General features: G+C 35.4%; 1 protein-coding gene across 5 annotated transcripts; it reads left to right on the forward strand.

Annotated features, from left to right (window-relative positions):
- The first annotated feature begins 307 nt into the window (after positions 1 to 307).
- LOC107426656 (uncharacterized) lies at positions 308 to 11498 on the forward strand. Of its 5 annotated transcripts, XM_060811673.1 has the most exons (6): positions 309 to 708; positions 1664 to 2761; positions 3132 to 3200; positions 4660 to 4862; positions 4978 to 5089; positions 6321 to 11498. In XM_060811673.1, the coding sequence occupies exon 6, from the start codon at positions 8799 to 8801 to the stop codon at positions 11052 to 11054; it is 2256 nt and encodes a 751-aa protein (XP_060667656.1). In that variant the 5' UTR covers positions 309 to 708; positions 1664 to 2761; positions 3132 to 3200; positions 4660 to 4862; positions 4978 to 5089; positions 6321 to 8798; the 3' UTR covers positions 11055 to 11498. The 5 variants fall into 5 exon arrangements, 4 of the variants coding, with proteins under 4 accessions (XP_060667657.1, XP_060667656.1, XP_060667654.1 ...); XM_060811671.1 differs by having other exon boundaries at positions 312 to 708; positions 4660 to 5089; XR_007237335.2 differs by lacking the exon at positions 6321 to 11498 and having other exon boundaries at positions 441 to 708; positions 4978 to 6125.
- Positions 11499 to 17775: the final 6277 nt, after the last annotated feature.

The raw sequence follows: 17775 nt of genomic DNA on the forward strand, positions 1-17775 counted from the left end.
TCCCTATGGGGGCATTGGGCCAAATTTTCCTTATCAGTTTTAACATTTGTCATCTAATTTTATAAGCATTAACAGAAGATTTTCAGCTAAATCAAACTTAATCAAAGGCAACCAATAATTAACATTATTGAAATGAACTCTAAACTTTATTTTAAAAATATAAACAACACTTAGATAGCTCTTTACAATTGCAGATATAAATTTCATAAGACTACATTGTAGCATACTCATTATTATTATTATTATTATTTTCCCTCGTTCTCCTTAAGGGGATCAAAGCTGGTTTTTTTGTAGATACTTTTCGGCAGGTCGATTATAATTAATTATGGTTCAAATTATACATTTCCATTTTGTTAATGAAAGAGAAAATATTAAAGGAAATTGATTTTTAACATAAAAAAAATTATTACTTTTTAATCATAACCCACCTAACAGATAAACTCCAGGTGTAACCTGAATTAATCCGACCCCGAATTAATAACCCGATTATTTACCATCATATTTTAAGAGACGACTTTACGGTTGGATTCAATTTTCGGTCACTCACTCTCGCTTGGTTTTCGGGTTAGATTCTTTAGGAATTGGTTATCATTCACTCTCAAATTGGAACATCACACTCTCTCTCGGCTTTAGGACTTGATTCTCTGGGAATTGGTTTCAAAGTTGATTGTCATTCACTCTCTAATTGCTGGTTGTAAATGTGATCAGGTATTACGTTGTTAATTTGTGTTGTATGATTGTTCAGTGCGGTTTTATTCTATGTAATTAGCGCTTAAAGATGATTTTATACGTATGTTCTTTGGTCCATTTTGGTATACGTATTTAGTGCTTCAAAGATGATCTGTTCTTGGCTCTGTTTTTGTGCATAAATCTTGTATGTCTGTAATTGAAATTTTGTTCGGTGCATTTTTATACCATGTATTAAAGCTTTAAAGATGATTTATACGTATGTTCTTTGGTCCATTTTGGTATATGTAATTAGATCTGGTTCTTGGCTCTGTTTTTGTGCATAAATCATACATGTCTGTAATTGAAATTTTGATTGTTCAGTTCATTTTTATACCATGTAATTAGAGCTTTAAAGATGATTCTTTGGTCCATTTTGGTATACGTGATTAGAGCTTTAAAGATGATCTGGTTTTTGGCTCTGTTTTTGTGCATAAATCATATACGTCTGCAATTGAAAATTTGATTGTTCAGTGTGATTTTATACAAATAATTGATGATTTTATACCTATGTTCTTTGTTCCATTTTGGTATATGTAATTAGGGCTTCAAAAATGATATGATTCTTAGCTCTGTTTTTGTACATAAATCACATATATCTGTAATTGAAAAGTTTGATTTTGTACCATGTAATCAGAGCTTTAAAGATGATTTTATATGTATGTTCTTGGTTCATTTTTTTAAAGATGATCTGGTTCTTGGCTCTTAGGTTCATGCTGTAATTGCAATTTTTTTATATGTGCTTTTAAAATGATTTTATATGTGGGTTTTAGAGTTTCAATCTGCTTCTTGGCAAGGATTCATGTGCATAAATCATCTATACGTCTAATTCCAATTTTGACGATCCAACTGTAATTGTTTATATAAGATTCATATGCATCATAAGATTCCTATTTAATTTTTTTGTTGTTTACTTATTTTTTATTTTTTTTTACAGATATGGCGCCATCTTTCACTCAGCTTGAGAATTTGCGTAATCAATTTCTGGTTAATTATATTTTTCATTCCGAATTAGTGTATCAAATATTGAAGGTGCAAAGCAATATAAGGAAAAGGGAGGCAGAACTAAGGGAATCAAATGGCCCCTCTTTTCAAGCTGAAGAACAACTCCGAAAGGTGTTTAATAGACTTAGAGAACTGGAGCATCATTATTCCCCCAACAAGGGGAAGGTCAGAATGTCTGCTGTAGAATGTTTAAGGAAGATGCGGCAATTTTGTCAGGAAAAAGAAAATATAAGAAGAATCATGATAAAAGAATCCATGAGGCTATGGGCTTTTCATACAATGAAAAGCTAGACTGGATCCAGTAGGAAGATGTCTTGGGATCTAGGTCGGTTAAGGAAACATTCTCCACAGTTTGAATGCATGCATGTGCTGGCTGGGCACCTACATGTGCTAAAAAGGCGACCACGTCGTGACCAAACAGATGGGAATAGAGGGCCCGTACCAGGTTGGATCCTGGTGCAGTTAGTAGTGATGATCCAGGACTTCCTGATTTAATTGATAAAGTGGATCTGGACGAGCCACATATCATTTGCAATCACGTGTCCAATAAAGAAACATGAGATGAAGACGCAAATGATGTTGATGATTATGATGATTATTATGGTGGTGGTGGTTATGGTGGTAGTCATCATAACTATGACTTTGGCAACAATTATGGAGATGACAGCTAATATGGAGGTGACAGTAGGCGTGGCAACATTTATATAGGTGCCAATACCAACAATGGGAGTGAAGACACTTCTCCTTCTTCTAGGCCCTTCTTCTTCTGGTGCAATAACCAACAAAGAGGAAGGGAGCAGAAGAAGACAACCCAAAGTTGCTCCCAAAGTTCTTCCAGGCGGTTTGGATGGTGAGGTATGGTACTTGCCACTGCTCAGTGATAAACCCATTTTTGTACTGCATATCATTACAAGATTTACTAATGACTGGAGGGAAAGGTACATCAGTGGCAAGTTCAGTTGCAACTGGGAGGCTCATAAGCCAGCAATCCAAGCATTTATAAAGATGACTTTGGGAGAACTTGTTAGAGGTATATAATAATTTGTTTGATGTTAGATTTTATAAGTTCTGTAAACCTGTGCCATTGTGTTTTTATTGGCTGATAAACATCGTTTTATTAAGGTTTAAGTGTTGTTCTTTTTCTTTTGGTAAAAGAAGTATAGACCAAGAAAGCCTCATTTTCAATGTTCAGGATTTCGTTTTTATGTTCTTTAGAAGGTTGATGATAGGGTATGGGTGATAAGAAAAAAAACTGTTAGCTGCTCTTGCGCGATCTTCTTTTTGGCAGTTGATAAGTTAGTTTAATTTCCCGTCAGATTGAAATGCATGTATCTAATTGATGTGTTGAACTTATGTTAGACTCTTTTTTTTTCTTTTTTCTTTTTTAAATCACAATTCAGGTTCAAGTGACACAACCATAATACTATGGAGAGGAAAGACATGTACACACACTTCTGTTGGGCATAGAGGTTCATTTTTGCTTTATATTTATTCAAACATTTACTACATATTTAATTTTTAAGTAACCTTAAAAAGAGATCCATTCGAGGAATACGGAGACTGATTGAAGTAATGAACCTCTCAATATTGGGAGGTTTATTACTTTCAATTACTGTGTATTTAATTTTTAACTAACCTTGATAAGGTTTGTGTAATAACTGTAACGGTAGTTTGAGTTATGGCCCTTATGGATTATTTAGGAATGAGGATGATATATGTATTGCTTGTGTAAAAGTGGAATTGTAGCATCCTAATTGCTATTAGGAGACAACAAAAAGTTGATCTTAAAAGATAGGCATTTGAGTTAGATTATGAGGCATTTAGGTTGGATTACGATGCAAATATTGATAGTTGGACTTGAAAATGATTTACTGCTGTTTGTTTTTTGTGTATATTTTCTCTATACAATGCTTTTTTGTTATTTTAAATGCCCAATTATCATGGAGAGGCAAGTTTGTAGTTAGTGGTAATGAGCATTTAAGGGGCTTGTGAGGAAGATTTTGTTGTGAATTATGAGTTTGATTTTGAGTACGAATGATGGGTTGTTTGTGTAGGGGCTTAATTATGATCATAAGAGTATGGGTTTCGAAATTGCATTCTTTCGCAAATAAGCATGTGTGGATTTGACAAAAAAGTGAAAAGATTGGAAGCAAGGGTGTAAATTGGTGAATGATACCCATAATTTCTGTGATTAATGATGTAAAACTCTACATAGTTGGCGGTAGTATGTAGTATTAGATTAATAATTACTTTGCTCTATTTCAAAAATGCTACATTTCATAAACTTGGCTTTGGCTTTTTTGTGTTTAACCATGAGACTCTATAAGCATTGATAATTTGATCACAATAATATGTTTACAAGGTTAGCTTTAGCTGATACTCAAGTGCTTATTTGTTATGATCATTCAGTTCATTATTTTTTCAAGGGTATGTGAAATTTTAAACTACCAGGACACAATCCAGATGCTTGGAAATTAATTACTTTTCACTAATGTGTTTCCATTACATATTTGTATCATCATGCTGCTATTTTTGCCATTACATTATATGCATATGGAAAGAGTCTCTCCTGCTGGAAATCCTAGATGAATTTTGTCTTGTTGATTTCACGAAAAACCGTTGTTTATATAGTTGTCCCAGACAAATTCGTTTGGGATTTCCCACATGTGACAAAAATGTTATATATATATAATATATATATATATATATGTATATATACATATTTGTTCCATGATGCTACTGTTGTTTCCATTACATAGCTTAATTCTAAACGTCGGATATATATGCGAAGTTATCTTGGTTTAGATATTGGAATTTAGAACTATGGCTTTCAGCTATATATTTGCTCTTCTTTTTTCTTTTCTTTTTTTGAGTATTCTTGAATTGCCAGTTTATGAATAATGGATTAGTTCTCTTTCTTATTTACAGGCTTGTAGCTTGGAAAATATTATGGATGTGGCAGTGGCAACAGTTATGAAGGTGGCAATACCAACGATGATGTAGGTGGGAGTAGGACACTTCTCCTTTTTCCAGGTCCTTCTTCTATGCACAATAGACAAAGAGAGGGAGGGAGCAGGAGAAGACAACCCAAAGTTGCTCCTGTCATCCTTCCAGGCGGTTTGGATGGTGAGGTATGGAACTTACCAGTTTCAGTTTCTATTGCTGCTCAGAATGACGTGCATGGTACTTACCAATTTCAGTTTGTACTACATATCATTACAAGCTTTACTAATGTACTTTTGCAAGACTGGAGAGAAGGTGAAGGTACATCAGTTGCAAGTTCAGTTGCAAGATTGGGCTGCTCATAAACCAGCAATCCGAGCATTTATAAAGGTGCTTTCAGTAGAGCTTGTTACAGGTATACAATAATTTGTTCAATGTTGAATATTATAAGTTCTCTAAACCTGTGCCATTGTGTTTTTGTTGGCTGATAAACATCCTTTTATTAAGGTTTAAGTGATTTTTTCTTTTGGTAAAAGAAGTATAGACAAGAAAGCCTCCTTTTGGATGTGAAGGATTTCATTTTTATTTTCTTTAGAAGGTCGATGGTAGGGTATGGGTGATAAGAAAAGAAACTGTTAGTTGCTCTTGTGCGATCTTCTTGTCGGCAGTTGATAAGTTAGTTTCATTCTGCTTCAGAATGAAATGCATGTATCTAATTGATGCGTTGAACTTTTTTATTTATTTAATCACAATTCAGGTTCAAGTGACACAACCATAATTTTAAAGTATATAGAGGTTCGTTTTTGTTGGACATAGAGGTTCGTTTTTGCTTTATATTTATCAAACGGTTGTTACGTATTTAATTTTAAAGTAACATTGGTAAGGTTTGTGTAATAACTGTAATGGTATTTTGAGTTATGGCCTTTATGGATTATTTAGGGATGAGGAAGATAAGTGTTATGCTTGTGTAAAAGTGGAATTATAACATCTTGGTTGCTATTGGAAGACAGAAAAAAAATGATCTAGAAAGATAGGCACTTAGGTTAGATTGTGAAAGATAGGCACTTAGGTTAGATTGTGATGCATTTATGTTGGATTACGATGCAAATATTGACAATAGGACTTGAAATTGATATATTGCTGTTTGTTTTTTGTTTATATTTTCTCTGGAAAATGCTTTTTCATTATTTTAAATGCCCAATTATCATGGAGAGGCAAGTTTGTAGGTGGTGGAAATGAGCTTTTGAGGGGCTTGTGAGGGAGATTTTGAGTTTGATTTTGAGAATGGAAGATGGGTTATCTTTCTAGGGGCTTAATTATGATTGTAAGAGTATGGGATTCAAAATTGTGTTCTTTTGCAGATAAGCATGTATGAATTTGACAAAAAAGTGAAAAGATTGGAAGCATGTAAATTGTGAATGATGCCGTGATTAATGATGTAAAATTATACAGAGCTGGTTGTAGTTTGTAGTTTTAGATTAATCACTGCTTTGCTCTATTTCTAGAATGCTACATTTCATAAACTTGGCTTTGGCTTTTTCGTGTTTAAACATGAAACTTTATAGGCATTATAATTTGATCACAATAATATGTTTACAAGGTTAACTTTAGCTGACACCCAAGTGCTTATTTGTTATGATCATCAGTTTCATTATTTCTTCAACGGTATGTGAAATTTTAAACCACCATGATGCAGTCCAGATGCTTGGAAATTAATTACTTGAACCTTTTTTTGAGTTTCACACTTTCACCGATGTAAGTATAATTTTTTTCATATTGTCGTTTAAAGAATTGTTTTTATGTCATTTTAGTCTAATTAAACATTTTAATCATATGAATTTGATAAAATTAACCATCCATTGTCTGTTGAAAAGAAAAAAAAAAAAAAAAAAAAACTATTCGTGATCCAAATAACTTTGTTTGAAAACAATTTTGTTTTCTTTTATTTTGTGCATTGAGTACAGCTGATTTATTATGTGCAGAGTGTACAACTAATTTAGCCAAATTCATTAAAAAAAATGCATAATTGAAGTAGAGTAGTCCAAGAGGAATATGTTAACACTAAAAATAGAGACATGTGGTACTTATCAAACATTAATTAGTTTCCCCCCTTTAATAATCGTTCGTATGGTTACATATTGTGTGTATAAAAGGAAACTAATTCGACATTTTGTTTTTGAAAATAATAAAAAAAAAAGGATGTCAAATTAGTTTTTGATTTGTTTATTAAATAGTTTAACACAATTAATAGTTCAAAAATATGTTGCAAAAATTTGTGATTATTAGTAAAAGAATTTTTTAAATTAACGCTAACAAAATAAATCCCACTCTACTAGCTTTCTAAACAGAAAATAAACAATACGGATATTAATGCCAATAACACCACCCAAAAAAAAAAAAAAAATCAATATAGAATTATTATTATTATTTATTATTATTTTTTGGTGAACACCAATGTATATAATTAATTATTGAATAAAAAATTATCAATATATATAATTAATTACAGTATCTTTTCGATCCAACTCTTAGCACAGGATGGGCTTAGGTTATGTACTTAGAAAGACCTCGGAAGGGAAATTTGGCCCAATATTACTCTTTAAAGACGGTTAAGGATATTTTTCCATACTTTCTGGATTTTTTTTATTTTATCTTTTAATATCCATTCTCATCTTAAAAAAATTATAAATGACTTCCATATCTTTATTTTACTTTTCTGTGTGTCCTGTATTCCACTAAACAAAAAAGAAAGATACCTTAGCAAGTTCCTATTTCTTAGAAATTGCAGAGATTCTCAATGAGTTTCTTTTCGAGCCTATCCACAGCAAACAAACCAGTCAAACATAAATGATAAGTAAACCAAAAATTCGAAGGCAATAATTTTCAAGTGCTTATTATCAAATAATAATCATTGGTTAGAGAAAGAAGGAGACTTGGGTTTGCATATTAAAGGTCTTGGAAGTGAGATGAAAGTGGACACCATTGAAGAATCTCAGAGATAAACAACGAGAAAATGCCGAAGCAAAGCCAATAGCAAGTTTGACAACTTTTGTAGAAGGAAGAGCAAAAGAAGAGTGTGTATAGAGTAGGGTTGCGTGGGATAAGGAAGCATGTGCCGGACTTGCCTATATTAACCCAGGAGTTTTGGAAACTTCCAATATCTCGTCTTCTTCTTGTTCTTCACCATGCCAGGCTCTGTTTTTACAAAGCTGACAGCTGAAAATAATTGGGGCAAAGCTGTTAAACTAAAGGATTACTGGTAAGAGAAAGAGGAAAATTGGATTTGAAGTGTGGGAGGTGGGACATTAGTTAGAGAGAGAGAAGTTGTATGTGGTTTATTAAGGAGTCTCCACATTTGCACAAATTTCTATCATCAAGTTTTGATAGTCAATCATAGAATTTTCCTCCATTCGAATCACCATATGGCCTACCACCATTCAATTCATTAGTCCATCCACCAGACAATACCATTTGTAGAGAGTTTACAGCCTTTGCCCAAGCACACTTATCTTGATCCAAGAAAGGTTTCAATCCAGAACCAATTAATTTTATATTGACATCTCAATTGAGCCTGGGCAAGTGGGCTTGAGCAGAGTGTCACGTCCCGCGAAAAAGGAGTAAAACCCTTGAGGTTTAACCGGAAGGTTCTACACTCTCCTTGAAGATCCATGAGAAGCCCGGAATATTCTAGAGGATTCAAGAGAAACCTAGACTAATGTAGATGAGAATCTCTCTAGAATACTCCATGTAAATATCTTGTACATAATCCTAGAATAATCTAGAACCCTAACTAGATAGGTGACACATGTACATATCTAGAATCTTCCTACATGCCAAGCCCTCTATATAAAGGGTTGGACTCTCTCATTTGTAATATATCCAAGCATATCCAAGACATCAAGAATTCTAGCAATACAAGTATTCTCCACATTCTCTCAAACTCTCCTACTTCCTACTCTCTTACTCTTAGCTTCCGCATTTTCATAGCTTGTGAGCAAGGCTTACTTAGCAAGGGAGGTGCTAAGTGCCGCACGGGAGTGTTGGAAAAGTTAGGCCCGTGACAGTTGGTATCAGAGCCTATTGCTACTCAAGCATATCGTTGGTGTAACGTGGAAGTAGGCAAGATGGCTAGCTCGGATGTTACCATCAATGTGGAAGGAGCTACCGAGGTGCGAGGTCGTGAAGAGCAACGCAACCCCAATGCGGGGAAGCAGAGGCATAAGTCCAAGTCCAAGGATGTGATGATGGACATAGAGTTGCGCTTGGAGGAGCATGCATCCCGAGTACAAGAACGGTTTGAGGCGCTGGAGAGTCCCCTAGATGGGCTAGAGTCGGAGGACATTGCCATCAATCAAGCCGTGAGGGGGTTACTCAACGGACTAGACGATGCCTTAAGGAGGGAGCTCCGTGCGACACGCGACCAATGCATGGGGGAGGTAGCAGACCTTCGTTCCATGTTGGGGAGAGAATTGGATGCCATCCGCACCCAAATGGAGGATATGCGGGGTGATTGGGCTCTTTGCAAGAGGGCGGTGGCGTCGGGGACGACCACTATCCGCGAGGGGCCACGAATCGATGTGCCAAAGCCCAAGTCCTACTCCGGGGCAAGGAATGCGAGGGAGCTCGAGAATTTCCTTTGGGGCTTGGAGCAATACTTTGAAGCAATGGGCATTGCGGACGATGCTTCAAAGATTAGGACTGCCACTCTCTACCTTAGCGACACGGCAATGTTATGGTGGAGAAGGAGGCATAGCGACATCGAGCGAGGTACGTGCACTTTCCGTACTTTTGATGATTTTAAAAAGGATCTCAAAAGGCAATTCTATCCGGAGAATGCCGAAGATGAGGCAAGGAGTCGCCTTCGACGACTCAAGCAAATAGGCCATATCCGGGAATACATCAAAGAGTTCACCAACTTGGTGTTGGAGATCCCGGACCTATCGGATAAAGACTCCCTTTTCTACTTCATGGATGGACTACAACCTTGGGCCAAGACGGAGTTGAAGAGGCGTGGAGTACAAGATTTGGCTAGTGCCATTGCGTATGCCGAAGGCTTCATCGACTACTCCAACCAAAGAGACTCTCCAAAGCCAAAGGAATGGAAAGACAACCATGGAAAAGGTGGGGGAGAACCTAGTAGGTCCAAAGAAGATGAAAGGGAAGAAAGTGCACATAAGCCAAAAGGCTCGAAATGGAAGCCGCCTAGGGAAGGTAAGGACGCTTCCAAACCTAAAAACTCTTGTTTCTTATGTGATGGACCGCATTGGGTTAGGGATTGTCCGAAGAGGAAGGCTTTGAATGCCATGACTACCCAATACGAGGAGAAGCAAGAGGAAGGAGCTAGTATAGGTTCCTTACAATTGTTGAACGCTATCAAGGCTGCTCCTAAGGAGACCAAGAAGAGTGGCCTAATATTCGTGGAGGCAAAACTCAATGGAGTGCCCACTAAGGCGTTGGTGGACACGGGTACCTCACATAACTTCCTATCGGTGGAGGAGGCACAAAGGCTTGGGATTAAGGCAACTCAAGAAAGGGGCTTCGTCAAGGCTGTAAATTCTGACGCGAAGCCGCTCCAAGGAGTTGCTCGAGGTGTGAAAACCACCATCGGCGATTGGGAGGGCCAATTGAATCTAACGGTTGTGTCCATGGATGACTACAAGGTTGTCCTTGGTATGGACTTCTTCAACCAAGTAAAAGCTTTCCCACTCCCATTTGCAAACAAGTTATGCATCATGGATGGGGGTACGACCTGCATGGTGCCTACGGAACAAGCTAGCAAGCGGGAGGCCAAGGTTTTGTCGGCATTGCAAGTTGAGAGGGAGGAGCAAATCAACTCGGTTGCTGCCCAAGAGCCTAGTGAGGATGCCCCAAGCCATGCCAAGACATCTCCTAAGGTACAAGATGTGCCAAAGGAGTTGGACCAAGGGAGCTTGTGTGTATTGATCTCAAGTTGTGGAGACAACAAGAGGAAGCATGTGGAGGCTAAGGGAGGGACCTTAGTCAAACCACTACCCCAACCACACAAGATGCATGAGGGGGTGATAGGACCCTATGAGAGGTCACTTCTCATTATAGGGAAAGGGGGCAAGGGAGCCCCAAAGGAAGGTAGGTCAAGAAGGGCACCCATGGAGATAGCGACTTCACCCGACAAGAATGTGGAAGTCACACCTGCGGATCGAGTCGGTCAACATAGAGGCATGCCCAACTACACCAAATACTTGGTGAAGGGGAAGGACCTGCCGGATGGCGAAGTAAGTGGGGAGCACAAAGATATACAATGGCAACTCAAAGATCACATTCGGCGGGCAAGGAAGAAGGCGCGACGAGGGCGTCACGAGTTTAGGTGGGGGAGAGTGTCACGTCCCGCGAAAAAGGAGTAAAACCCTTGAGGTTTAACCGGAAGGTTCTACACTCTCCTTGAAGATCCATGAGAAGCCCGGAATATTCTAGAGGATTCAAGAGAAACCTAGACTAATGTAGATGAGAATCTCTCTAGAATACTCCATGTAAATATCTTGTACATAACCCTAGAATAATCTAGAACCCTAACTAGATAGGTGACACATGTACATAGCTAGAATCTTCCTACATGTCAAGCCCTCTATATAAAGGGTTGGACTCTCTCATTTGTAATATATCCAAGCATATCCAAGACATCAAGAATTCTAGCAATACAAGTATTCTCCACATTCTCTCAAACTCTCCTACTTCCTACTCTCTTACTCTTAGCTTCCACATTTTCATAGCTTGTGAGCAAGGCTTACTTAGCAAGGGAGGTGCTAAGTGCCGCACGGGAGTGTTGGAAAAGTTAGGCCCGTGACAAGAGGCTCAACACTCTATACAAGATATATATCTCTTTGTGTCTCATTAGATCAAACCAATGAAGAAAATATCGATATCGATGAAAATATCGAATGTATGAATTTATATAAATATCGATGGAAATATCGATATCAATGGAAATATTGATAAGGTTACGGAAACTGTAAATTTTTAATTTAGAATACAAATTTTGAGATATAAAATAATTAATATAATAAAATAATATAAAAATCCAATAATTAGAATACAATAATAATAAAATATAATAAAATACTTATCCAATTAAGTATATATACTAAAATCTTATATATTATATAACAAAAAAACTAACAATGTTATTTATTTATTTTTAAATAGATAAAATCAAATTTATTAAAATAAATTAAATTAAATTAAATTAAACACTAAAATAAAAATAAAATAAAAAGATGTGTATTAAAATACTACATATAAAAAAATCATGTATTATCCTTTATATAATATAATATTATCATATTATTATTTTATATTATTTTATTATAAAATATTATCCTATTATATTTTATATTATTTTATTATAAAATATTATCATATTTTATTTATTTTTTTCTTTCTCTTTCCTTCCCCCCCATGTGGAAGAAAGATTTCTTTCTTATCCTTTCTTCTTCTTCCTTTCTTCCCTTTGTCTTCTTCTTTCCTCTCTTCTTTGCCAGATCACAACCAACCCAACCAAGGAAACAAATTCATAACATATCAGATCTCAGAATCACAGCCGCCGACATCTCCCCGAAAAATCTACCGAAACCCGATGACTTCTTGCCAACTTTTCCATCGGATTTTCCACCATATCCATCCAAAAAACGAAATCCTGACCAACTCATGCGTTTCCATTTGAAACCCATCGAATCCGGCGACATTCCGGCGACAACCATATGGGTTTCGATAATTACAGATGAAATCTACGGTAATTTTTCCAGCAACTACAAATTGATTACCATAGGTTTCATCGGTAATTACCGAAGGTCCTATAGTAATCAAATTTTTGTGCCAATTTGACAACTTTTTTAGAACTTTTGGAGTTTTTTCTCCTTAGAATCATTGAAAAATATATATTTTGCATGTTATTGCATTTAACAGACATTAGGGGACTTCTGGGGGCCAAAAACTTGGTAAAATGTGATAACCATAGGAGTTTTGGTAATTACCAATGAAATCTACAGTAATTTTTCCAGCAACTACAAATTAATTACCGTAGGTTTCATCGATAATTATTGAAGACCTTACGGTAATCAAATTTTTGTGTCAGTTTGAGAACTTTTTCAGAACTTTTGGGGTTTTTTCTCTTTAGGATCATTGAAAAATGTATATTTTGCATGTTTTTGCATTTAACACACATTAAGGGATTTGTGGGGGCCAAAAAATTTGTAAAATATGATTACCATAGGGGTTTCGGTAATTACCGATGAAATCTATGGTAATTTTTCCAGCAACTACAAATTGATTACCGTAGGTTTCATCGGTAATTATCGAAGGCCCTACGGTAATCAAATTTTTGTGCCAATTTGAGAATTTTTTCAGAAATTTTGGGGTTTTTTCTCTTTAGAATCATTGAAGAAAGCATATTTTGCATGTTTTTGCATTTGACACACATTAGAGGACTTGTGGGGGCCAAAAAATTGGTAAAATGTGATTACCATAGGGGTTTTCGTAATTACCGATGAAACCTATGGTAATTTTTCAAGCAAGAACAAATTGATTATCGTAGGTTCATCAGTAACTACCGAAGGTCCTATGGTAATCAAATTTTTATGCCAATTTGAGAACTTTTTAAGAATTTTTGGGATTTTTTCTCCTTAGAATCATTAAAGAATGTATATTTTGTATGTTGTTGCATTTAACACACATTAGGGGACTTGTGGGGCCCAAAAAATTGGTAAACTGTAATAACCATAGGGGTTTCGGTAATTACCGATGAAACCTACGATAATTTTTCCAACAACTACAAATTGATTACCGTAGGTTTCATCGGTAATTATCGAAAGCCCTACGGTAATCAAATTTTTGTGTCAATTTGAGAACTTTTTCAGAATTTTTGGGGTTTTTTTTCTCTTTAAGATCATTGAAAAATATATATTTTGCATGTTTTTGCATTTAACACACATTAGAGGACTTGTGGGGGCCAAACAATTGGTAAAATGCGATTACCATTGGGGTTTCGGTAATTACCGATGAAACTTACGGCAATTTTTCCAGCAACTACAAATTGATTACCATATGTTTCATCGGTAATTACTGAAGATCCTATGGTAATCAAATTTTTGTGCCAATTTGAGAATTTTTTCAGAACTTTTGAGTTTTCTCTCTAGGATTATTGAAGAATGTATATTTTGCATGTTTTTGCATTTAACACACATTAGGAGACTTATGGGGGCCAAAAAATTGGTAAAATGTGATTACCATAGGGGTTTCGGTAATTATCGATGAAACATACTGTAATTTTTCAACAACTACAAATTGATTACTGTAGGTTTCATCGATAATTACCAAAGGCCCTACGGTAATCAAATTTTTGTGCCAATTTGAGAACTTTTTCAGAACTTTTGGGTTTTTTCTTTTTAGGATCATTGAAGAATGTATAGTTTGCATGTTTTTGCATTTAACACACATTAGGGGACGTGTGGGGGCCAAAAAATAAGTAAAATGTGATTACCATAGGGGTTTCGGTAATTACCGATGAAACCTACGGTAATTTTTCCAGCAACTGTAAATGGATTACCGTAGGTTTTATCAGTAATTATCGAAGGCCCTACGGTAATCAAAATTTTGTGCCAATTTGAGAACTTTTTCAGAACTTTTGGGATTTTTTCTCTTTAGGATCATTGAAGAATGTATATTTTGCATATTTTTGCATTTAACACATATTAGGGGACTTGTGGGGGCCAAAACATTGGTAAAATATGATTACCATAGGGGTTTCGGTAATTACCGATGAAATCTATGGTAATTTTTCCAACAACTGCAAATTGATTACCGTAGGTTTCATCGGTAATTATCGAAGGCCCTACGGTAATCAAATTTTTGTGTCAATTTGAGAACTTTTTCAGAACTTTTGAGGTTTTTTCTCTTTAGGATCATTGAAGAATGTATATTTTGCTTGTTTTTGCATTTAACACACATTAATAGACTTGTGGGGGCTAAAAAATGGGTAAAATGTGATTACCATAGGGGTTTCGGTAATTACCGATGAAACTTATGGTAATTTTTTCAGTAACTACAAATTGAGTATCATAGGTTTCATCGGTAATTACCGAAGGTCCTACTGTAATCAAATTTTTGTTACAATTTGAGAACTTTTTCGAAACTTTTGGGTTTTTTCTTTTTAGGATTATTGAAGAATGTATAGTTTGCATGTTTTTGCATTAAACACACATTAAGGGACTTGTGGAGTATGAAACCTACAGTAATTTTTCCAGCAACTATAAATTGATTATCGTAGGTTTTATCGGTAAATATCGAAGGCCCTACGGTAATCAAAATTTTGTGCCAACTTGAGAACTTTTTCAGAACTTTTGGGATTTTCTCTCTTTAGGATCATTGAAAAATTTATATTTTGCATGTTTTTGCATTTAACACACATTAGGGGACTTGTGGGGGCTAAAATGTGATTACCATTGGGGTTTCGGTAATTACCGATAAAATCTACGGTAATTTTTCCAGCAACTACAAATTGATTACTGTAGGTTTTATCTATAATTACCGAAGGTCCTACGGTAATCAAATTTTTGTGCCAATTTGCGAACTTTTTCAGAACTTTTGGAGTTTTTTCTCTTTAGAATCATTGAAGAATGTATATTTTGCATGTTTTGCATTTAACACACCTTAGGGGACTTGTAGGGGCCCAAAAATTGGTAAAATGTGATTACCATAGGGGTTTCGATAATTACCGATGAAACATACGGTAATTTTTTCAGCAACTACAAATTGATTATCATAGGTTTCATCGGTAATTACTGAAGGCTCTACGGTAATCAAATTTTTCTGCCAATTTGAGAAGTTTTTCAGAAGTTTTGGGGTTTTTTCTTTTTAGAATCATTGAAGAATGTATAGTTTGCATGTTTTTGCATTTAACACACATTAGGGGACTTATGGGGGCTAAAAAATTGGTAAAATATGATTACTATAATGGTTTTGGTAATTACCGATGAAACCTACAGTAATTTTTCCAACAACTACAAATTGAATGCTTTCATTTATTAATGTCATTTTTTCTCTTACTTTGTCAACAATTATCATTAATAAAGCTAGATTTAGCATGTTCTTGGTGGAAACATACACGATTAAAGTTGTCGGATGAAATTGTGGCGATTCTTTTGCGACGGTGGACAAATGTCAATTACCGACGATGCATCGGTAATTACCATTAGGTAGTAATAGCATCTGTGAAACAGTAGGAAACCTACAAAAAATTGAATGCATAATGATATTTTAAAAACACAACATGACAGATGACTTTGCCAACAAAACAACACATAAAGCCAACGTCTATTATGCCAAAACACATATTAGCGGTTGAGCTACTAATTGCATTCCTTACTACATTGCATAACACATGCATACCGCATAACATGTCCCCATTGTCTTAATATAGTGTAGAGCAATTTATGGTCTTTCAATTGAATGGTATTGTTGGTTGGTAGTGCTATTAAGAGGTACAGCGGCAGAGCATGATCGGCTGCTGTGACCAATCTGTTTGTATCTCCTGCATCTATATTGAAGACACTCCTCTTCTTGAGATTGAATCCTCTTCTTTCTTGGTCTTCCTAACCCTTTGCTAATCTTAGGTGGAAGTACAAGCTGGTTTATGACATCATCTCGAGCATGCTACTGACATTTATCTCCAAGTGGATATATGGTTTCGGAATATGCATCATGAAGTGAGTCAACTGAGTAATGCGCCGAGAAAAGGATATATGGAGAATTATATCGATGCTTACATGCTGCAATTGCATGGACACAAGGAAATCCATTAATGTCGAATTCCTTGCATGAGCACGTTTTATTTTCTAAGTTGACTACTACAACAAACACGCCGTAGCCAACAATTTGAAACTCGTATAAGTTCAATGGAATAACACGTAAGCCTCTGCCATTATTTGAGCGCTCTTGCATGATATTTTCCAACCAATTAGTAACAGGAGTTTGCATTGCAGCTGCGTTATTTCGACGTTCATACCCCTTGTTGATTAATTCTTCAATCATGTCTGCAAACAAAACAGCTCAAAAACATTACCAACTCTAGTATTGCCCTTCCTCCTCATGATAATTATAGCAGACCATGCCTTCTAACGCAAGGAAAAAAAACTGCTAAATTATAACAAAACCAATATAATATCAACCAATATAATATTAAACACAGTAATCACATAATAAAAGCATTAAAAGTTAACTAAAGACTATAATTGTGGATATTTAGATATCACAAAACATCAACAGCAAGTAGACTTCTCATATAAAACATTTAATATGTCCCCAAGAAGATAATAATCATCAAATGCGGCTCCTACCATGGACCTACCAATAATCCAAACCACAACAGTTGTGGTCGTTATGGTCCTTAAAATTTTGAATAGAAACATAAAGTGAAAGAGCTTCATCATATCATAATATGCTGACAACACAAATACAATTGAGTGAATAATCTTCCATCAGTTCCTTTCACCCTAAAGAGAAAAAAAGTTCATCCCACATAACAAATAGCAGGGAGTATTGAGCATTTTGTTAAAATTAACAATGTTTCAGAACATGTGACAAATAAATTGCTTAATTTATAAAATCCTAAAAACTAGTTATTAAGTGCTCAGGAGAAAAAAGGTTCTTAGATAAAGGTGGAAATTCTGTGGTTTGGTAAAATAAAGTAGAAAGCTAAAGCATAGATATTAATTTGAACATTGTTACACAAATAATGAGGATCCATTAATAGTTGCAACCAAGTTAGAGATTAGAATGCCAACTCCCTGTGTGTAGAATGTACAAATATACAACAATGAATGGAACTCAATGTTGACCTTAATTTGAAGGTCAGCAAATATGAACTGAACAAGAAGAATATAGGTAACAATACTATTGCACTACTTTGACCAATATAGGAACCAAATGGACCTCTAAAATTCAGAACATCTAAATTTTTTAGTCTGGCTAATGATGAAATGAGGAAAAACAACATCTAAATTTTGAAGTGCATGTAAATGTTGATATCTATTTTTCCAATTTCAATTGGTTTACTTATTTTTTCATATGAAC

Source organism: Ziziphus jujuba, chromosome 9 (genome assembly GCF_031755915.1).
Source record: "Ziziphus jujuba cultivar Dongzao chromosome 9, ASM3175591v1".
NCBI classification, from domain to species: domain Eukaryota; kingdom Viridiplantae; phylum Streptophyta; class Magnoliopsida; order Rosales; family Rhamnaceae; genus Ziziphus; species Ziziphus jujuba.

Excerpts from the sequence above, each read along its gene's own strand:
- LOC107426656 (XM_060811674.1), top strand. The coding sequence starts at position 8,799 with ATGGCTAGCTCGGATGTTACCATCAATGTGGAAGGAGCTACCGAGGTG.